Here is a 23,849-nt window from a genome sequence, read left to right as displayed (position 1 = left end):
GGACCTGGTGTTGCACAACACCAGTGTTGAAAAGGGGTATTTACTGCCAGACTCTTTACTGTCATATCTCAGGATGGGACAAAGGTCAGAAGGTGAGGGAGCCTTACTATATCTCAATTGCCTTCTCTCATATGGTTTGATATATCTGCCCCACCCAATGATTAGTAGGATTCACAGCCCTATATTGGCTCCATCCAGATGGAATAATGGATTTTCTTCCCCTTCCGTCAGAATACTATTAATTTACTAATCCTGAATCTAAAAAATGTGACTGGCTAACCATTATCTCCACTAATTAATAATTTATAGCCAAATAAAGTCCCAGAAATTAATTCTAAGAACCTCAGCAGATTCTGTGAGCCTTCTCAAGCAGGGATCTGGAAAGGCAGCATATATATTTCCTACACAAACAAATATTTACCACCCAACTACCTGTCATGTTCCATGGGAAATGTGCTGAGATGTTTTTATGTGAACATTCTTTATCTCATATGGGGGGATATTGATGGGCAGCTGGCATCTTCCCACTACAGGGGGAAACAACCAATCAAGGGTAATTAGAATCGAAAAGAAAGTGAATGTATTTTCACACCTACTCAGATAAAGAACAACAGTCTCCATTATCTAGATCAGGGGTCTGCAACCTGCGTCTCTCCAGATGTTCATGGACTACAAATCCCATCAGCCCCTGCCAGCATGGCCAATTGGCCATGCTGGCAGCTGATACAGTTCCCACAGAGGAATCACAATATTCTGTCATCTGCACCTCTATAACTGTGTGGTTTTGGTTCTGCAACCCAACAAGATCTTACACAGACTTCAGAGAATAATCAGAACTGTAGAAAAAACAATTGCTGCTAACCTGCCTTCCATTGAGGACCTGTATACTGCCGTAATTTGGTCAAAAAAAAGGGCTGTGAAAATATTTACTGACCCCTGCATCCTGGACATAAACTGTTTCTAACTCTACCCTCTAAACGCCGCCACAGAGCACTGCACAATTGACAACTAGACATAAGAACAGTTTTTTCCAATGCCATCACGCGGTTACACAAGTAATTCCCTCGATAATGTTAACCTATTTATTATATACTTATCATCTAATTACTGCACTACTTTTTTCTTTCATCATTCCTATTACCCATCTCCTCCCACCCTTATGACTGTATGACTATAGCCCGTGCTGACATTTTATTTTACATTTTATTTTATTTTATTTTATTTTTATGATTTTACATTTATGTTTCTTAATACCACTGATTGTTTCCTGATTGCTTACTAGGACCTATATGACAACCATTAAGTGCTGTACCCATGATTCTGACAAATGTATTTTTCTTTTATGTACACTGAGAGCATATGCACCGAGACAATTCCCTTTGTGTGTCCAATCACACTTGGCCAATAAACATTCTATTCTATTCTATTCCCATTCTATTCTATTCTATTCTATTCTACTGATACCATGTGGACTGTACTGTGGAAAGGTGAGATTTGAATAGTTTAAATGTTCCAAAACACACATCTTCATCACTTTTAATTGTCACTGTAGATACATTATATACTAGGATGACTTTTGTAAATGTACCCTTGCTCTCTAAGTGCTGGAAACTGACAGTGCCTTGGCTTATTCTGACATATCCCATAAATTTATATCATTTCAGCTCTTCCTCCCATTTCCTTTGCCTCAGGAAAGAAGTTAATTACATGAAATATGATGACACCAAAAGGGAATCCTCAGACAAGACCATCAGAGGATAAAACTCTATGGACTTGATTTGGTTCATAGGCCCCTATTTCTATGTATTGACAAATTTTTTCAAAAGCATGGAATAACAACAGAGATACCTTACATGGGTCTGCTTGATATTTCTTGGCTTTTAATACTTTACTGTGAGAAGTCTGAAAGGAGTTGCTTCCTGTCAGTAAAAAAAGAAAACAAGATGAGTATCTCTGTACATGTATGTTCACATAACACATATATGCCATGACACAGGGAATTAATAATAGGGCAATAGCAATGGGGAATTTGGGCAATTTTAAATTTTAAAGTGTTATAAATTGCTAATTTTAGAGAATGTACCAATTTAAAATAATCAGAATTTCACAGATACCCCACTCTAAAGTTGACACTTATTGTGGCATCACTCTAGAGAGCCCTACATGCATACCATATTATCCATTTATGTATCTACTGCATTTTAATTTCCACCTTCCTCCAAGAACTCTTTCAGAACATCTTACATGGTTCTCCTTCACCACTGCATTTTCATAACAACACTGTGAAGTAGATGAGGTTGAAACAGCATGATTGGCCCATGTCACCAACTAGTCTGAGTTCTCAGAAAATTATAGCTGATTTTCAGAATACAGAGATCAGTTCCCCAGGAATGAAACAGCAACTTCCAAGGGTGGGATTCTATGGCATCACATCCCCAAATCCTTTGACATCATATCCCCCCCAAACTTTGCTGTCCCAAATCTGGAATTTCTAAAGTTGGAGCTGGAAACCCTACCCTGTCAAGCTCTATAGCAGAATGGGGTTTGTTGAACCCAATCTGACACTAGCCACAGTGACTTTTATGAAAACTGTTCGTGGAACCTGTTGCCATTCATCAGATAATCAGCATGAATGCTGGTCATCTAGAAAGTGGTTTTAGGGCTTAAACAGGGGTTTACCTTCCAAACAAGTAATCACTTTTTAGAGTAACAAGCATCTAGAAGCCTGAATAGCTCTGACTCTGATCTTAAGAACATCAGAACATAACAAGAGTCCTACTGATCAGACCAGTGATCCATCTTAATCCGCTCCTCCTGGGCTCCCACACAATGACCAACCCACTCTCTTGTCAGATCTTGAAGCTAAATAGAATTTGATATACTTTTGCACTTGGTTAGGAAACCACCAAGAAAGACAGGGTTGTTTTGGTAGAGAAAGGCACAATAAGCCACCTCACCATCTCTTTGAAACCTAAGATCCCACAAGTCACTGTGATTTGACCTCACACATTATTATTATAATTGCCAACCATTTGGTGGTTTTTGAACAGCTCTGATTCACTGAAAGATACCCATAGATATAGCTCTTTGTATTCTGAAAGCAAGAGGGTTTTTCTGTCCAGTTCTTTTTTTTTTCACATGTGGTGACCAATTCAAAAGTTGGATCTTTATGTGAAAGCTCCCACTGATCTGACCAATGATATCTAATCTTGGGTTTCTATCCCATTGAGGAGACTTCCCGCCCATTAGCTGCCAGCAAATGAAAACACCCCACGGTTGGTGTTAAATATTAACAGCATAAACTAGACAGATTAAGCATGTTTTAATTCCAGATAAATGATAGAATCTAATAACTTCATTGATATAGCATTTGGGCCTTGAATAACTGAAAGATTTCATGACATTCCATACTGCTCCATTCCACCAGTTGATCCACCCTCAAGGCCAGTTCTCTGCTCCTCACTGCGTGTGTGGTTTGAAACGGTGCCCAGGGTTTGCCTCTGGACATTGAACCCACCCAACACAGCTCACCCCCCCCCCACATCATCTTCCTAGCTGAACCGTCTCCACAGTTGCAGACCTCCACTGGCTCCCCATAAAACTCTCTATGGTGCCTTCAAAATGTGTCTTACTCTTCCTTCTATTTGAGGTGCACTGAGACCAGCAAGACACAGGGGCGGGACAAGGCCAGAGATCAAGCCCCTCCTGGTTTTGTTCTCTCCCCCCCCCCCAGTGTCTTGCTGGTCTTGGACACACACCCCCAGATAGAAGAAAGTAAGGGCATTTTTTAAAGGCACCATGGGGAGCTGTGGGCTGTGGCCGCACTTTCAGGAGCAGTTTCAAGGGCTGGAGTAGGCCAGCATAGAGGAATTACAGTAATCTAACTTTGAGGTGATCACTGCGACTCATCAGGACCATCTGTACACCTACAGTTAGGGCCAACTGCCTGACTCGGACATGAAGATGGAAGAAGACTGTTCTGGCTGCATGTGCAGCTTTGGCCTCCATAGATGAGGAGGACCTAGAATCACACTCTCACTTTTTTTTGCATGGCTGAGGTAGTGTTCAAGCCCCACCATCCAAATTTGCTATGTTGGAACTCTGTACTGGCCCCCAAATGTCCCAGCCACAGGATCTCCATCATCAATGGATTCTAGTTTCAGCTTGTTTAGGTGCAAACTAATCCCGCCATAGCATTCAGACACTGGGCCAAAGTCTCTGGGGTAGCAGCAATGGGCTGGCCTCCATCAACAGAAAAGCATATTGCGGGTAACGCAGCCCAAAGCTCCAGACTGGGGGGGCTCAGCCAGGAATCACACATATAGATGTTAAATAATATCAGGGATAGATAATGTAGCACCCCACAGCTAAGGGATGCCACTGGGCTACTCCCTCCAAGTGTTACCCACTGTCCCCACACCCAAGGAATGTGGTCAGCCAGTTTAAGACTGTTCCCATCCTCCAGCAACAGTGTGAGGTGGTGGGTCAAAAGAGCACAGTCAACCATGTCAAATGCTGTGCTGAAATATAATAATACCAGGCAGCACTGACTCCGCTCCTTCCCACTGGGCTGCCTACAGAGTTTTGCCTCTCCATGATGGTGTCCCAGTGGGCTGTGGATGAAACCTGGATAAGAATGGATCCAAGGTCGATAAAATAACCAAGAATGTCTTTAGCTGTTCTATGACTGCTCTCTCAACTACCTTTTAACTATAAATTCAAAACTGGGCAGTAGTTGGATAGAGATCTCAAGGATCCCAAGATGGTTTCTTTAAGAGCAGTCATATTACTGAATCCCTTTAGCCTCTCCCCAGAAACCCTCCCTGCTGGAAGAAGGGGATGATAATTTCCAACCTTTCTCACCTCATCACCGCCAGCTTTCATTAGCCATGGTGAGTATAGATCTAAGGGTCAGGCTGTAGGTTTCAAAGTTTTGCCAGTACTCTTGGCTCAATACTTCAACCTGGTGAGAGCAGGACTCTGAATTTGGTCCAGTAGTGGACTCTGAAAATGGCCAAGGGGCCTACAGTTCCTTTACTGTATCAAGTGTCACCAGGAGGTCATGGTGGAGCATCAAGACCTTATCTGCAAAGAAGCTCTCAAAGGTCTCACAGCCAATAGTCTAATCACTAATATCTTTAGATCCTTTCTCGAAGGGATGTCAAGAATTAAATTATCCTTAAATAATTGGCGCTTCGCATCTAGAGCTAGCAGACACAATGGAGGGCCAAGCTATAGAATTGTCTCTTTGTTGCCTTCTCACTGATATCTGATAGGATTTGCAAATGCTCCAATAAGATGTTCTTTGTAGCCTCATCACAAGTATGCCACCAATCTCGCTTCTAGCCATCTCAGTTCCTGCTTATCATCCACAGCCCCTAGTATACCGGGAGCTTACAAACATGGGAGTAGCGAGAGTCAGTGAGCAATCTCCTCAATGGTTTCGAGAGCAGGTTATTGCACCAGGCTCATCAAGGGAACTGCTCATCAAGTCTGGGATCCTACTGGGCATTCCAGAAACCAAATGTATCTATAAGTCTCCCCATGGATGAGCACAAATTAGCTTCTCCATTGCCTAAGAAGGATGGGGGCAGCAGTGTCCACCCAGGCCTTCAGGAGTGGTAAGACCATGGTACTTCCTCTGAGGAAGAGTAAGTCCACATGCCAAAGATCAAATCCAGTGTGTGTCCCTGCTTGATATGTGGGGTCTGTATTAATCAGGAAAGTCCCAGTATTAAGCTATGGAAGACACAACGTCCACTGCTTCTGAGTGGTGAGGCTGAATCAACATGAACATTGAAACTCCTTAAAAACACAATAAGCATGGGGATCCCCAAGGCCCACTTTGAAGATGTCCGGCTAATAGCTGCCAGCTGGCATGCGCTTAAGTAGCTAGTACACCAGCAGAATGCCCAAACTCTCCACAATCTCTCTTGCACCAGGCCCACACACAATCAATACCAGAGATGTCAGCTGCCTGAAGATGCCAGCCACAGATGCAGGCTAATAAATGTTAGGGACGCAGATCTACCAGACCATGGCCACACAGCCCAAAAGCCCACAACAACCAGTGCTGAGTCCAGCCATGAAAGCCTTCAACAATATAATACCAGAGATGATTGGAACAGGGACTGACCTGATGGAGAAAACTCCTCCCAGATGAGCATCGCCATCCATGCACCCACCCTTCCACCCTAATCGCTTGTCCAGGACTAATGGGGAAGACCAAGAAGGCTCTGTCCGGGACAAGCTATTCCAAAGTGACAGTTTTGCCCCTCCCCTAATCCAGGTCTCAGTCACACATGCCAGGGTCCACATTTTGAGCTACAAAAATAATTTTGTAGCATCATCGCTCTTGATAATGGACCTTGGTGTTGCACAACACCAGTGTTGAAAAGGGGTATTTACTGCCAGACTCTTTACTGTCATATCTCAGGATGGGACAAAGGTCAGAAGGTGAGGGAGCCTTTACTATATCTCAATTGCCTCTCATATGGTTTGGATATATCTGCCCCACCCAATGATTAGTAGGATTCACAGCCCTATATTGGCTCCATCCAGATGGAATAATGGATTTTCTTCCCTTCCATCGGCCAGAATATTAATTCCCATTACTAATCCTGAATCTAAAATGTGACTAGCTAACCATTATCTCACTACCACCAATAATTTATAGCCAAATATAAGGTCCCAGAAATTGAATTCTAAGAACCTCAGCAGATTCTGTAGAGCCTTCTCAAGCAGGGATCTGGAAAGGCAGCATACATATTTCCTACACAAACAAAATATTTACCACCCAACTACCTGTCATGTTCCATGGGAAATGTGCTGGAGATGTTTTATATGTGAACATTCTTTTATCTCATATGGGGGGGGATATTGATGGGGCAGCTGGCATCTTCCCTCTACTCACAGGGGAAACAAACCAATCAAGGGTGAATTGTAGAAGTCGAAAAGAAAGTGAAACTGCATTTTCACACCTACTCTCAGATAAAGAACAACAGTCTCCATTATCTAGATCAGGGGTCTGCAAACCTCAGTGCAGTCGTGATGTTCATGGATTCGGGGTACAAATCCCATCAGCCCCTGCCAGCATGGCCAATTGGCCATGCTGGCAGGGAATGATGGGGTTTGTTGTCCATGAACATCTGGAGAGACGCAGGTTGCAGACCCCTGATCTAGATAGTTGTTTCTAGTCTCAAACCATCTTTGACAAACTTTCTACATGAAGGGAAAAGTTTACAAAAAGAAGGAAATATGCAGGGGCGGTTATTGGGAGAATAATTTTTTCAAAGGGTGTTTACTGTTCGGTGTTTACTAAAGCTGGTTGGGGGAGTAGAGGGAAATAAACATCCCCACCCTGTCTTCCCTTTGATCTGGAACTGATCATGTTCAAAGAAATAAAGCTTTCAAAAAACACACATCTTATCTCTCTGTTGAATGCTCATTAATTGGGGATTAACATATAATCATTGGGGCAATGCTCATTCATTGGGGATTAACATTGGGGATTAACATACATAAACATTGGGGCAAAAAAACCCAATACTTCCTATTAAGTTTTTATTTCCTCCTCCTTTTTTGTTTTAACTATTAATGAGAGCAGTACCTGCCCTAATCCTGAAAGTGCTGTCATCCATTCCTTCATTAGAATGACTCCAGATGACCTCATGGACAACACATGGAAGTCCAATGTGGTTTCTCTCTCTCCTTTAAGGTCTTGCTTGTGACTTTTGTTATTAAACCTCTCCACATTTTGTTATTGTTTCCAAAGCAATTGAGAAAGGATGAACAAGTTTTCATTGGACTTTTTAGTCAAATTGTTCCTCACCGTTCACTGATGGTGATTACTATAATTCTGTCCTTAATATTTCCGTCAATACCATTGATGGATTAGACATTTTACTGGTGATGTCCAGCCAATTACATCCTATTTTCTGTCTCAGAAAAAGATGTTAGTATGATCAGTTGAAGTTCAGTGTTCAAGAAAATTGTATGCTTCCTCATTAACATATAGACTTAAACAAATATGAGAATTATCATTCATTTTTAATGCGCTGGCTTTGTCAAACTCATTATTTTGTGCATTACTGAGCATGATACGTCGATACAAGAGTATTTATAGTTTACTGAATGACTATCACCAATACTTGGTCATGGAGGAGAAGTGCTAGGTAGGCACTAGGACCGAAGGGGAGCATTCTACCAAAAAGAAAGTTTGGCATGTTGAGTTCTGTGGCAGAGGAATATACAACCCTATTAACATCTTTTTCTGAGACAAACTATAGGTCTGCAGTAGAATAACTAGATTTGAGTCCAGTAGCACTTTGGAGACCAAGGGTAAAAGCTTTCAAGAGTCAAAGCTGCCTTTCATCAGATAAGGAGAGTAACAGCATAACAATGAGATCATCATGATGCAGGTCACATTGACATCATGTAAAGATGAAACACACTTCTTCTAATGCCATCTTTAATCATAAAGGTATTAACAGGTGACAATACAAGTACAGACCATGATCCAATGTAAGATAAATTCTTAAATCACTTGGCTACCATAAGTTCAAAAACATGCATAATTTAAATCAGAATACCTATTTTTGAAGTAATCATGCTAGCTTAAAAGAAATACATTAGCACTCTGAAATAAAATAGTCTCAAAGGGTTCACAGACCAGTGAGCATAGGAGTGGGGGGGAGGCTGTTGCCAGACCCTCTGCGGCTCGGCGAGGTTGAGGATCAGTGGGAGGGGGCAGCTCTTAGCGGGCCCTCCATGGCTCTGCTTGAGTTGGGGGTGGGTGGAGTTGGGGATTGGGTGGACCTTCCACACAGCCTACTGGGAAGCCGGGGAGCTTCGGTGAGAGCCAGGATGGGATGCCACATGCATCTGGAGGCCCATCTTGAGTTGGAGGTGGGTTGGAGGGGGCAGGGCAATCTTTGCCAAACCATGGAGCAGCTGCTCCATGGGTGGCAATGGCTAATGGGAGTGCAGGATGTCTTAACTTTAAATGCACAAGTAATCCCCCAGCACTGCTGTGCACAGCCATTCATTTAAATAAGGATTATATAGAATTCCCCATCAAAACCCATTAAAATACAATCGAGGCAACAGTTTAGGAGATCGCACCACATTTAATTTGACTATCAAATACATAAAAGCCGTAGAAAGGAATATTTCCATGAGGAAGCACTTTCTCACCACTTCCAACTTACTGTAATAATAATACGTCAGTAGCATACTGAAGGAGGAGAAAGATTAGATAAAACATGGAATCTATTAGGGCACAATGCCTAATGAAGAAGCCATGTTTTAGGGCATAGGTGTCAAACTCGCGGCCCTCCAGATGTTATGGACTACAGTTCCCATCATCCCCTACCAGCATCATGTGGCAGGGGAGTTGATCGAAAACAGTAGTATAACATCTGGAGGAACACGAATTAACCCACCTGAGGATAGAATGCAAAACTGGAAGGCATTTCTACCACCACCACCACCCCTTGTAGATGACTGGATGTTGCAACAAGATCCAGTTTTATAAATCTTGCTGTTGATCTTAAGCCTCTGCAAAAAATGGTGCTCTCTCAACACCACATTATGTGATAGTTGCGATACCACAGAGCTAGTAAACAAATACCAAGATCACACCATCCCTCAGTTTACAGTAGTGCTACACAACTTATGAACCTTCATTCTGAAAGTAGTACACTACCTAAATATGGTAGCCTTTGAGGCTCAGGATGGAATACTTGATCTCCCATCCTTCATTCCGTCTTTACAACAGCTTAGTGAGGTAGGTTAGGCTGACAGAGACAGAAATTGGTCCAAAGTTGCTCAGAAAGATGTGAACCAAGGTTTTCTCAGTTCATTTGACATTCTAACCATTAAATGCTCTGTGACCTGGGGGTAGGATTGCCAGCTGGAAGCTGGAAGGATTTGGGTGAGGTGGGAACATGGGGGTGACATCACAGCAACACTATGGCATCCCTCTGCTGCTCTGAATGTCAGCATGGCACTCCAGGATTCTCCTGAAATTATGTTTCTGTTCAGGAAGGCAATGGGAGAAAGGGGATAAAAATTGGTTTTGTAGCAATGCCATGATAGAATTGTTGCAATGCTGATTTTCCTACCATTATTCCTTTACTACCCACCCAAGCAGTGCTGGAGGTCAGGAACTATCAGTGGGAGATCTTGCTATAATAGGTGAGGCAAGCAGCCTGGAGCCCACATACATGATGAACTGTAGCAAAGTCAATTGTCAGGGTCCAGTTTATCTAAGGCATGTTCTGCTATACTCTGAGCTTAGTGGCTGCTGCATGTCTCTGAAACAGGCTTCTTGAAGAAAGCAGAGAGGCTCTTAGTCTCCTGGCTTTCCAGTTCATTATGAAGAGCTTTGAAGGCTGCCTGAGTATGGACAAGGCAGGAATACCGTGCTGGTGGGGATATAAAACTGCTAGCATAGTTATACCATTACTTAAGTCACAGGTTGTTCTGGTCATTGCATCTCAAAATAGATATTGGAGAACGGGTAAAATCTCAGAAAAGGTTGAACAAAATTATCACAGTGGTGGAATAATTGTCTTATGAATTTAAAACATATGAGGGTTTTAGGTTTGGGGGTGGAGTAGTGAGGAACAGGCCTATAGTAACAGGCCTATAAATGATGCTTGGCATAAAGAACGTGGATAGAGGTAAACTTTTGTCCTACCATAATTCTAGAAGTTGGGGTCACTCTAAAAAAAGTGTTTGGCAATAGAATCAAGGCAGATAAAGGATATTGCTACTTCACACACTACATGGTTGAGCTGCAGAACTCACTGTCTCAAGGTGTGGCGAGGCCAGTGGTTTAAGATATATTTAAAAGGAGTTGAATTGATGAATGAACTATTCTTAACTATTAGCCATTGCAACAAAGTGGGAACTCCAGGTTCAGAGTCAGAATGTCTCTGATTGTCAGGTACTGGGAAACAATCAGCAGCTTAGGGCTGTTTCTGAGAGCACTGCTTATGGGCATTCCACTGGCTACTGTCAGAAACAGGATGCTGGACTAGATGGGTCATTGCCCTGATCCAGCTGCTCTATTCTTATGTTCTCACTCAACAGCTTGGGTTTCTGTAGCCACATATAAATTACATTACAGAGTAGTTTTATTTTACTTTAATTGGTGATAAAACATGCCATCAAGTCACACTGACTTACAGCGACCCCATAGGGTTTTCAAGGTAAGAGACATTCAGAAGTGGTTTGCCATTTCCTGCCTCCATATGGGCTGAGAGAGTTCTGAGACAACTGTGGCTGACCCAACTTTACCCAGCAGACTTCATGTGGAGAAGTGGGAAATCAAATCCAGTTCTCCAGATTAGAGTCTGCTCACTCTGGTGTTCTGAACCAGTACAACACACTGGCTGTCTTTTCTTTAATTACAAAACATCTAAGCTTCATATACCTCAATTAATGTTTCTTGTGTTTGCAGTTCTCAGAATGGAGGTTATCCCAAATGCTCTCCTCAGGATGGAAACAAGGAAGGTTCCACCAGAAGCATGCATGTGGGTTCAAATGACCACCCAGTAGTTAAAACTAAATTGCAGCCCTCAGGGACTAGTTCCCCTTAGTCTTATGGATGACTATCATTCCAGCTGGCTCAGATATCTAAGGAAAATTACAAGAGTAATTTTCCCCCCAACAACCTTTTTACATTTATACTTCCAAAAGACTAAAGACATAATTAAGCAACTTATCTGGGACTTGGTCCTTCAGTCCAATAGAACCTGTTTGCAGCAGTACCCTATGCTTTCATTCTCTATTCCCACAGGCTTCCCCTTGTCAAATGGGAAAGTTTGATACAGTTGATCACTTATTACATTGTCCCTTCTGTAATGATACACATTTTTAATATATTACACTGATTTTAATACATTTTCCAAGAAGATCAGAGGAATTCTACATTTCCCTCCTCCTTTAATAATCCTCTAAAGGAATTACTTGTAATATAACAAAATATTGTATAACGGCAGGCACAATATGAAAGCAGATGTTTGAGTCGACAAGTAACTGACTGTCTCAATCATTAAATGTGTGCAAGAATGTTGAAGAGTTGAATTATAATGGTGCATGTAAGTCTTTTGTTGGTTCTGGAATTGTATATGGTAGCCGTTATTGTTTTACTAATACTTTTCAAGCCACTAAAACTGAACGAATTAATTTTTGAACTTCACACAATGGATGGTCCTTGAAATTTGATCTGGTAACTTCAGTTTAGAAAGATATAAAATTGTATTCTCCATTAGAGGACTTCCTAACAGAGAAAATTCTCATAGAAGGTGAGGAAAAGCTGTGTTATATTATTATCCCCAATATTTTGACAGTGTCGGCAGGAAAGCAAACCCCCCTCCCCCAGTCAACACTTTTCTCTGAGAAATTCTCTGGTCTGACAAAGGTTCACTGTAGTCTATGGAGAATCTTTGCAGGGCTCTGGGGGGAATGTTTTTTAGGTAGAGACACCAAACTTGCAGCGCAGCTGCTGGTTACTCTCCTTAAAAGTACCCCTGAGTTTGGTAAAGATTAGGTCAGGGGGTCTAATTTTATGGGGCCCCATTTTTTCCTCCAGTTGGAAAATGGAGTTCCACATTGCAGTAATTAAGGATGAGAAATGATCAGAGCAGTTCATGCAGTACATGAAGATGGTAAAATATAATTCTAGTAATTCTAGGATTCAAAACTTGTCTTTCAGGGAGAGTGTGACATATCCAATATAGGTAAAGCCACCTCTCCCTGGGAAAAATATTTACAGAAAATTAGTTCTAACATTAGTGACAAATGATAAAGGTTACTTTAGAAATTACAGACTTGGTGTATAATCAAGGCTGCTAGCTGTTGGTTCTTGAATGCAAGGCTGATATTGGAACAGGCAGTTTTCCTATCAACTGCAATGTAAAATTATTATGGAATGTAATGGGAACAAGAAATTTTCTACTGTACATTTTACAGTGACCTATCTGGTCAAGACCAAGAAGACGCCTGAGGAAGTTGTAATGAAATGAGTATTTATCTGGATATTTGTCTGGTTGTTGATCCTGGACCTTGTTTACATTTAACAGACTATAAAGGACTTGGCTTTGTTCTAGACTTTATCTATGTTGCTGCCTGAACGCATCCACAGAGTATGGTTTCTAAATGTGCATATTTATGGAAGTATATTTTTGACTGTTACCAGGTCTGAGTGTGATGTTTATTAGTTCCATGTAATTTCATACGTGATTTTGTCAATGTCATATAGTCATGTGATTTTAACAATGTCATATAGCCTTTTTTTAGTGTTTGGTATTCTTTCTTTATTTTGGATACAGTGAGCCTATCAATACCATGGCACCCACCAGCAGGCTTTCTGGTCCCATTTGCTTTTTCCTGAAGTATCTTTTCCCTGAAGCAAACAGCTGTTCCTAGCCTTACTCTTTCTTACTGGAGTGAAAGTACTTCAGTAGGGCACAGGAGACATCATCTTCGTGTCTGCTGATAGCACCCATCTAGAAACACCTGCCCATAGTAAGAAGACTCTTGGTTTAGAACTTCCCAGTGTTTTGTGATTGGCCTAAGTACCCCATGGCAGCCATTTTGTAAATGCCACCCATTCCTTGCTCTCCGAATTCCAAAAGGGCTCATGGGCTTAACAAGATTGGGGCCTCTGGAGCAGATGGTACAAGTCTAGATTGACCAGTAGTCTCATGGCAATATTTACTGTTAATCTCATGCACTGTGTAATTAATACAAGTACTGTATACTGTATATAGGTTTTATTGTCGGTTTACTTTCACAGACCTGAAATTCAATGAAAGTGATTTCTTTCTCTTTTTCTTTCTCTTTTATAGAACTCTGGATAAGAATCTTAGAAATTTCAGTTTATTCAATTAGATAAAGTAACAATACCACATATGCCAACCTTTGGCTGTTCTGTGCAATTGTGATGACTTATGCAAGCTTTTTCCTTATTTTTACAATGATTGTCTTGTTAACCATTTCAAGAGTAATAATATTGATTCTACATAAAGGTTTTAATGAACGCAGTGAGTTGTTATTGCATTGGGAAACATATGATTTTCATTCTGAACTTGGAATAAATGAGCAAACTCCTGACTCTCTTCAGGTTAGGAGGCTGAGATTTGCAAAAAGGGATGGCTAGAAGGATCCTTCTCCTGTCATGCAGCCTTGTGATTTATAGTGGTTTATGTATTGCTTTGATTTAGACAAAGAGGTTTTCATTTTCATATGACTGCATGCATTAAATACTCTCTCAAACAGGTCTATTTATCATCACAGTCTGGCTTTGAATCTGGCAGTTTCATATGTTCATTCTGTCTCTTCATTTCTCAACACTAGTGCTGATCATTACATGGGCAGAAGAACTGAAAGCAGTATGATGAGGCAGTAGAATTAACTATAGATGCACATCATCTTTTAATTGCTCCCTTATAGAACAAATCTCCCTTTAAGGACACACGTAGCGCTCTAGGAATAGTGCAAGATACTGCCTTAGTTCCTAATCTATCAATTGTCTTCTTTCAGAGAGTTTTTTATATGATACAGCCTTTAAAGCAGTGGTTCTCAACCTTCCTAATGCCACGATGTTCCTCATGTTGTGGTGACCCCCAGCCCTAACATTTATCCATTTTACAGATGGAGAACACTGATGCAAAGAGTCTTAGGCGACCCCTGTGAAAGGGTCGTTCGACCCCCAAAGGGTCCGTGACTCACAGGTTGAAACCGCTGCTTTAAAGCTATCCCCCCATTAATGCTCATTGAAGTGGTACAGTATATCACCTCAAGACACACTACTTCCTCATTCTATTTGAGATGTTGACCTTGCTGAATATCTCACTCTTCTGGGCCATATTACAGATCTGCCCATTTCAATGCCTCCTTGGAAGCAGGTTCATTGGGGCATATGCCACTAAGCCCTGGTATGCTGATTTAGATCAAGATATGATGTTAGAACAAGACAGTAACCCATATTGTTATGCCAGTGCAATGGTTATCATTCCATTCAGGTGTTGTGATAATAATGAAACAAGTGGAGAATGAAACAGTGGAGAGAGTCAACTTGCCAGCCTCCAGGTGAGATCTGGAGTTTTCCTGGAATTACAATCCATCTCCAGACTATAGAGATCATTTCCACTTGAAAAAAAGGCAGCTTAAATGGGTAACTCTATGGCACCGCATCCTTGCTGTGTTCCTTCTCCTCCCTAACTCCACCCTCCCTAGGTTTCACCCTCAAATCTCCTGGAATATCTGAACCATGAGATGGTAACCTTAAAAAGGAGGGGAAATCTAAATGAGAATACAGGGGGGATAACACAACATAAGGATGTAAGTGATAAGCAATGAGGATCGGAAGACAAAGATGCCACTAAAGATTTATCAATAAAAAGACATGAGGAATTTGGAATTACTACATGCATGAATGGTAATATCCATTCTACCTGACTCTGGCTCCAGCTGACAGCCCTTCTTCTCCAAGCTACTACCATTAAAATCAAAGGTAAATTAGACAACAGGTAGGAATCCTGCCAACATGTCTGGTCCCAGTTCTAGCTGAGAACCCTCTCCTCCTAGTTACCAGCTTCCACCAGGAAAGGCTGCAGCTGCCTTTGTGCCAGAATCAGCATTAGCCACCCACTTCTCCAAGATACCAACTGCAAAAATTGAGGCCCATAACAGAAGAGGTAGTAGTCAGGCTCACTAGGATCAGCCACCCACACACACCAAGTATCTTTTCAGTCATATTGTAATTAAAATTGCTAATGATTGAAAATCAAGATACAATAAATAATACAACATTATGCTAGTACTCTTTGGTCTTATTTGAAATCTTAACATATCACAGTTCTCAGACATCCTGGTACATCGCAACTTTTGTTTAGCCCTGAAACAGTATCTAAAAGAGACTTCTCCCATTGTGTACATACCCGTCTTGCCAGATGTTCTGGATTGTTAGCTAAGCCCTGAAGAAAGAAAGAAGAAAATTAGATTTAGAATAGTTACTAAATGCTATTATAAATCTCACAGCTACAGACATGCCTATCCTTGCCAAAATGTCCAAGTATTATCACCACAAGAATAAAAAGGTGCCTAAATCTCATTCTCTAAGAAAGCCAAAAAACAACAGGCAATTCTTCCAGGTCCAGTAAATCTGAACACCAATTTTTACCCAACACAAAACACCAAGAGCTTCTAAATTGAATGTTCACAAGTTTGAACTACCTTGTTTAGTTGGGGAAGTTCCTTACCTCAGGTGAACTTGAATTTGCTCCCATAGTGGTTTCTGCTGCATAAAAGCCAGTTGCTTGAAGTAATACTACTCAAAGCTGATAGTGCTTCCTGACTGAAGTAGACAAACAGCTGTTTTATAATATGACTCATGATTCCGCCTCCCTCTGAATTCCAGAGCTTAAATATTCTCCTCCCCATGCTGCTTACGTCTATCAAAGCTAGTCATCTGAGTTAATTGAAGTGGAAGACATTTATGTTATTGTGATTTATGTAGTTAGGCTACTATGACTGTATATCTTGGACAATGGAAAGCTTCCTTTTGACTATTCTGTTTGTTCGTAGAGGTTTGATGACATGCATATGCAGAGGAGTTCTTGAAGACATCTCCTAGTAGCTGAGCTAAACTGTGCTGCCTCCTTCTCAAAGTTTACTGAAGTCAGAGTTCCTTGTTCCCAGATGGAATGCAGAAGATTAGAAAGTAGAAATAATGTGTTTGTACACAAGATTGTCAAATCTGATTGGAGGCTCCTGGTGGGGTAGAAAGAGATTTCTAATGGGGTCATTTTCTGACCACATCAGAGCTCTTTAGAGTGTCAATTCCAGGTTGGAAAATACTTGGGAGTTTTTGGGGTGGAGTCTGAGGAAGATGGAGGTTGGGGATGGGAGGAACTTCACTGGGGTGTAATGCCAGGGTCCACCTTCCAAAATGGTCTTTTTCTCCAGGTGAACTGATCTCTGCTGTCTGGAGATCAGTTGTAATCCAACGAGATCTCCAGCCACCATGTGGATGCTGGCAATCCTAGTGCCCCTGGGTTTTCCATGTGCCCTGCTACCCTTAGAGATCAGTTGCCCAGTATTTCACAATCCATTGGTGTTTTGTGTTCAATGGAAACTGTCTCATAATCACCTTCCCTTGCATCAGACAAGGCTGTACATATGATATGTATAAATAAATTTTGGATGAATGTTCACTATCTTTAGATTTGTGTTTCCTCTTTGATTGCCTGAGTTGCTTGTTTATATGAAACAACCACTGCAGATCAAATACTACAAACAAAAACTTTCATCCATCTTAGCTCCCCAAATAAATACTTTTCAGTAGAGGCAGTCTATGTATTTAAATGGGTATTACTGAATGGCAACATATTGGCTTAATTCAGATATAAATCGATTGCACCCAGTATAAATATAATGTATTTAGGACATTATAAAAAACGTTTTGTGGAAGAACTTTGTACAGTTCAGCCTGTATTATTTCTCTCAACCCAGGTTTTTCAAAAATTGCTAAACTAGCTCTTTTCCCTCCAACCCATGTTGAAGATGATTCCTGCCTGCTGTGTGAACACAAACAGGCAAGAAACCCTTTATTTCTCCCACCCAAACCTCTTACTTTCATTTCCATTGCTCATGCCCACTATTTTGTCTGTTGCAGCAGATGCTCTGTGAAGATTCCCCATGGAGGTTTCCCCTGTGTGCAGCTCTTCTAAGCACGTTTTCACTCTAAAAAGCAGATGAATTAAATTAGTTATGCTTAGCAATCCCATGCATGTGTTGTGTTTCCCTTTTTTTAATTTGAGGGGGATGTCTGCAAAGCTACAGTGACACGATTAGAGAAGCTGCAATATACACATATTTGTGTCACTGTAGCTTTGCAGACAGTCCCCTCAAAACAAATAAAAGGGAAAATGACATGTGTATGGGATCACTAGGCATAACAAACTTTATTCATCTACTTTTTACAGTGAAATAGCAAATGGATAAACTGCAACGGAGGAAACCTCCATGGGGAATCTTCACAGAATCTGCTGCAGCTCACAAAATGGCAGGTGCCACTGTGAAACTGACAAGAGCTCCATGCAGCAGGAGGAGAAAAAAAGATGCATTTTGACTGGCAATGTTTGTGTTCTCCCACGTTGTAGAAACACAAAATGCTAATACGGATCTTTTTACAACATCCTAAAGACATTATATTTATGCTATGCGGAATATACCATAATGACTGTAATGTATGTTAAGTGTTGCCACCTAGTGGCCTAGTTTGGTCATTGTTGGGGGTTGTTTCTGTTATGGGGTTGTTCTAAGATGGAAGCCTGGCTGAAGCTTTCTGATGCAGATCAGGAATAAATATAACTAAAGTCGCTTCATCTGGCTGATTAGGACCTGCTACATTACTATAACAAACAATTGTGAACAAACCAGAGGAATCATTGGACTTATCGAAGCTGTTGTGGGTTTTTTGGGCTGTGTGGCCAAGGCCTAGTACTTTTTGCTCCTAATATTTTGCCTGCATTTATGGCTGGCACCTTCATGTTCGCACGCAGCAAAAATTACCAGACCTTGACCACCCAGCCGAGAAAGCCCACAACAGCCAGTCCCTAGACTCTCTCCTCCTTCTTCCTTGCACATAGTTCAAAACTACATGCATCAGTATTGTTGAAAGCTTTCACAGCCAGAATCACTAGGATGTTGAGGGTTTTCCGGGTTGTATGGCTGTGTTCTAGTATTCCATTAGTGTCTTCCAAAAACAGCGTGCATGAGCATGTTGCCCCCCACCTCCACATGATCATCAGCTTGTAAGCACGCCACCAATGCACAGATGCAGTGTCTCCCTCCTTGTGACTGGTAACATTTGGAAAGCAGCATCCTCAGCCAAGGGAGAATACATATTCATAGACATTGCCTTCATGTGTAGGATCATGACCCAGCAATCACGGGGAGGTGACTGGTGAGGCCAGCCATGATTGCTGTCCCTCTCCGCACATCTAGCCAAAGCGTGTGGCGGGATCATGTGTACAGGACTAGTATTCAAAGAGTTTCATGTGCATTCTCTTGTAATGTTTGCAACTGTCCTGTGAGTTAGCAGTATTATTATTCTCATATGCAATTGGCTCGGCCTGTAACTTTTATTTCCTTGTCTCTGGATTTCTCAAGCCTGATCAAAAAACCTATTAGCAGCAAGTTACAGGGAAAAACCTCATCTGAATGGCTTACATGACTGCAAACATGATTAAATCACCTTCCTTCATAGATTTTCCAAACCTTAGTGGAAATGGCCACACTAATACCTTGTTTCAATCTTTAGTTGTACATTTGTTCAAAAGCTGATGCACACTCAAATGATGTCCCAGTAAAGACTGCACAAAGGAACTGTGAGGCAATTAACCCACTGGTTTTCAGAGATGCTGAAAGATGGAAATGCAATTGGGTATGAACTGAGGAAAGAAGATGCGATCTTGCTGTGCTTGGAACTGTATTTATTTCTCACCTGATTTACATTGAATTAACTAAGTAGAGGGAAGAGATTAGAATCTCCTCTTAGCTCCTGGTTTTGTAACACCTCCCTCCCTAAGAAAACTCTGCATTAAAATTATTCTGATAATATGTAGTATAAAGAATGTTATTTTTCCAAAATCACAAGTGTAACTGGTTTTTCTAAACTAAATACAAATTAATTAGAATTACAAATTAATATCATATTTGCATGTCATAGGAGACAAAAATTGCCAACACAACAGCAGAAGGTATAATTACATGTTCTTTCTTTATGAAAAGACAACTTGTGCCAGCTCCCCTTTCTCAGCCTTATAGGTGTCCCGCAGGGAAAGTTCCCTTCAAGATACTGGCTTCACATTCCAGTACAAGAGTCATAACTAATAGGCCACTACCAGTGCTTTCCTCAATACTAGAAGTGTCAGACCTTGCAATCTCTATTTCTATGGCAAAATTATTAGTCTTAATTTATGTACAATGCCTAGCACTGAAGGCAGCTTACCGGTAAATATATATTATGATATATATTAAGATAAGCTAAATTTAAAACTCTATTCAAAAGAACTCACATGGCAACATAGCTCCATTATGCAGCAGCTATGAAAAGGGCAAACTACTTAGCTGTGATGATTAGGAAAAGGTTCGATGATTAGGAAAGAGTTCGATCCCAACAGAAGTCCATTTCAGGTAGTCAGCTCAAGGTTGACTCAGTCTTACATCCTAATGAGTTTGGTAAAATGAGTTACCAGCTTGCCAGGGGGGTAAAGTGTAGTTAAGCAAGGAAGGCAATGGCAAACCACAATGGCAAACCACAGACATAGTCTGCACGGCAGAGGCATAGCTATGCAAAAAGGAGCCCGGGGCAAAATCTGAGTTTTCCACACCCTCCAGCTAACTGCCCTCCCCCGCCACAACCAAACAACAATTTTGGGACCCCCTGAAATGGGCAGAACAACCCGGCAGGGGATGGGGGGCCCTGGGAGAGCTTGTTCTGCCCATGGATGCTGTGATCCGTGGGCAGAACAACCCGGCAGGGGATGGGGGACCCTGGGAGAGCTTGTTCTGCCCATGGATGCTGCGATCCATGGGCAGAGCAAGCTTGGGAGGGGAGGGGAACTGGGACAGCTTGTTCTGACAAAGGCCCGTCGCTTACCCTTGCAGGGGCGAGTGGCAACGGGCCTTTCCCAGCCCCGGATCTCTCCAGGGCTCAGAAAGGCTCGTTGCTTGCCCTCTCTGGTGGGATTTAGCTGGTTAGCTACCAGCTGAATCCCACCACTTGCCAAGCCCTGGCTGCCTGCTCCACTTACCTTGTCCAGCAGCCGGGCCTTGCAGGACAAGTGGGAAGCAATCCCCCAGCTACACCCCAGAAAAAGGAGGGGTGTTGCTGGCCCCCAAGGCCCAGCCATGACCCTCCTCCTTCCCGAAAGTGTGAGCAGCCATTTTTCTGTCCCCCGACGTGACTTCCACAAGGGCGCCTGGGACATTTGTCCCTGGATGTTCCCCATGGCAGCTCCGCCACTGCTGCACAGAAAACATTGTGATGTGACATCACCCCATGAGACAATAATGACCCAATGCTTGCACTAACTTTACCTTTTTTCTCAGTGAGACTCTAGGGTAGAAACCAATGCAGAATTAACAGAATTAGAAACCAGTGCAATGAAGAACAGTATGCTACATAAAACAAACCATGCAATAACACTGGATTGCAAATTAGAGCACTGAAATAAAAGCAATAGAGTACTTCCAATAAATTATTCTCTTCTGTTGAATAGTTCCCTTTTTACTACCATCCTGTTCTTTTTATAAAAAATATACACCTGCGCAATTCCACATTTTATGGAATGCTAAAAGAATGTGAGCTGTTTTGACCTTGTCAGTCAGGCCAGGTAGAAGCCACAACAGGCAATGCTTGGGTTGATCCTACCCATTTGCAGGGTGGCTCCTTCAGAAGATTTTGCTGAGATGTACAGCAACTGGGCCTTGCGGGACAAGTGGGAAGCAATCCCCCGGCTACACCCCGGAAAAAGGAGAGGCGTTGCTGGCCCCCGAGGCCAGCTTATCAAGAAGGTAAGGTAAGCTTGATAAGGTAAGCTTATCAAGAAAGTTATGCAGATTGGTAGGTCCTAGAGCACTGGTGTCAAACTCACGGCCCTCCAGATGTGTTGGACTACAGTTCCCATCATCCCCTGCCAGCACTGTATTGCTTTCACGTCATGCAGTACAGTGCAATTGGCTTTTCATGCACCCAACTGATTTCTACTACTTTTTGCTGCATAACTGTTCCATTCAGAAAGCCATTGTTTAAGTAGATAAATCAGTCATAGATCATATAAACGAGTCATAAATGTTGTGTTTTAATACAATCCTATGCTTTAGTCTTCATCTAAGCAGTCCTTAGTGATGCAAATAGCTGCCAGTGTCTTTGCACACCCACTGTTTTGAAACACCAGATGTAAACCTGTTTGGCAGGTATTCACACCTGTTTGGCATGAAACAAACAGGTCCCGTAATTGACTAATGTCTGACTGATTCAAACTAATAACCGGTGGAGTGACAGCAGAATACATGTGATGTATGTATGTACCTTTCTCTTGATAGTAATCAGGCTGCAGCATTCTGTACTAGCCAAAATATCTGAACTATCTTTGTGGATCGACCCATACATAATACGTTACAGTGGTGAAGCTCAAGTCCCACACCACCAATACCTGGTCTGTAACAGCAACTCCCTAAGTCAAACCACAAGGAATTATTTAAAGCATTCCAAAGCACTGATACCTGCTTCTGCCTCCAAACATCTCAGCAGGATATGGTCCTCCTACAAAGGTTCTTGATTAATCAATATCTACAACAAAGAAGCACAACCCTTGAAATACATTTAGAATACTATATATAGTTCTAGTCACCATATTACAAAACGTTATTGCAGAAAGGGGGAAAGTTCAGAAGAGAGCAAGCAAAATGATTCTGGGGTTAAAGCGCCTTTCCTATGAGGAAAGGTTAAAGAGTCTGGGGCCCATTATGCAGGCACTTTGCTCCACTTTGGGGTTTCCCCACAGCTTGCTGTACTTACAGCTTCTTCCTGAGAATGGAGGAAGGAATAAAAGGCAGGAATAGAGATTGACTAGACCAATCACCAGTCTCCCTTCATCCTTCAACTGTAGCTCCTGCTGTGGTGCCATGGGAGGAGAGAGAATGACATGTCTCTCTCAGTCCTCCCTTTTCCAGGGTGTTTTGATATTAGAGTATTTCAATATTCCTGGATTAGATCGATCATTATTTTGAAAAATCTAATATTGAGAGCCAGCGTGGTATAGTGATTAAAAGCAGGTGGATTCTAATCTAGAGAACTGGGTTTAATTCCCCACTCCTCCACCTGAGTGGCAGAGGCTTATCTAGTGAACCAGATGTGTTTCCACACTTCTACATTCCTGCTGGGTGACCTTGGGCTAGTCACAGTCCTTTGGAACTCTCTCAGCCCCACCTACCTCACAAGGTGTCTGTTGTGGGGAGAGGAAGGGAAAGGAGCTTGTAGGCCACCCTGAGTCTCCTTACAGGAGAGAAAGGTGGGATATAAATCCAAATTTTTCTTCTTCTACAAGTGCTTAAAGTTGAAAAAAAATTAAAACCCTCTTGGTCATCAGGGATGGAGGAAGTAGAGTGGGGGAGATGGGATGGATACAAAAAGCCCAAAACAAAGAATAATGCAGGACCATTTCTTTCATCTTCCCTGCAAAGCAGAAGAAAAGTGTTGAAGCAGCGGATTTACTTGGAGTAGACCACCTTGTAGGATGCAATGAAGACAAGAACTGACAGACACACAGTCACCAGTGCAGTTCTATTTATTGCTATCTACTAACAAAGTGCTTCGCCAGACCACAAGTGTTTTCAGGCACACATCACTCTGCTGTCTGTGCTAACTATATACAATAGTGGTACCAATCAGATGCCCTCATCTTATCTGGTTTCCACACAGTACATGCTATGCACACAATACTAATCTGCACACGGCACCTGTTTGAAGGACGGTCCAGCTGTCATTCAGATTTTGCTCATCTAAACATTTACACATGTTCTGACACCCCTTCCAAAATCGGTATGACAGTATGTACATTATTTACAACATTGACAGACACCACATTTAGCTGTTCACACAGATCATATTTTTCTTTTGAAGTAGGTTTCATTAATGCATCAGCCACATTTAGTTTTGAATCAACTTATTTCAGTTTGATGAACCCACTCTGTACCAGTTCACGTACATGTTCATATTTGACACCTATATATTTCATTCTGGCTTTTAAATTCTCAGTTTCAGC

At 41.8% G+C, this 23,849-nt stretch overlaps 1 protein-coding gene across 1 annotated transcript in view; it reads right to left on the bottom strand.

Annotated features, from left to right (window-relative positions):
• LOC125426345 (cytosolic phospholipase A2 epsilon-like) overlaps window positions 1-16,355 on the bottom strand; it is a 94,792-nt gene extending 78,437 nt beyond the window's left edge. The window contains exons 1-2 of the mRNA XM_048484602.1: window positions 16,275-16,355; window positions 15,954-15,989 (exon numbers count right to left, since the gene is read on the bottom strand). Coding sequence (XP_048340559.1) covers window positions 15,954-15,989; window positions 16,275-16,301 — 63 coding nt within the window. The 5' untranslated portion in view covers window positions 16,302-16,355. The remainder of the gene's footprint in view (window positions 1-15,953; window positions 15,990-16,274) is intronic.
• Window positions 16,356-23,849: the final 7,494 nt, after the last annotated feature.

Source organism: Sphaerodactylus townsendi, linkage group LG02, assembly GCF_021028975.2.
Source record: "Sphaerodactylus townsendi isolate TG3544 linkage group LG02, MPM_Stown_v2.3, whole genome shotgun sequence".
Lineage (NCBI taxonomy): Eukaryota > Metazoa > Chordata > Lepidosauria > Squamata > Sphaerodactylidae > Sphaerodactylus > Sphaerodactylus townsendi.
Note: the sequence above shows the minus strand (reverse complement) of the source record. Positions and strands in the feature narration are given on the sequence as shown.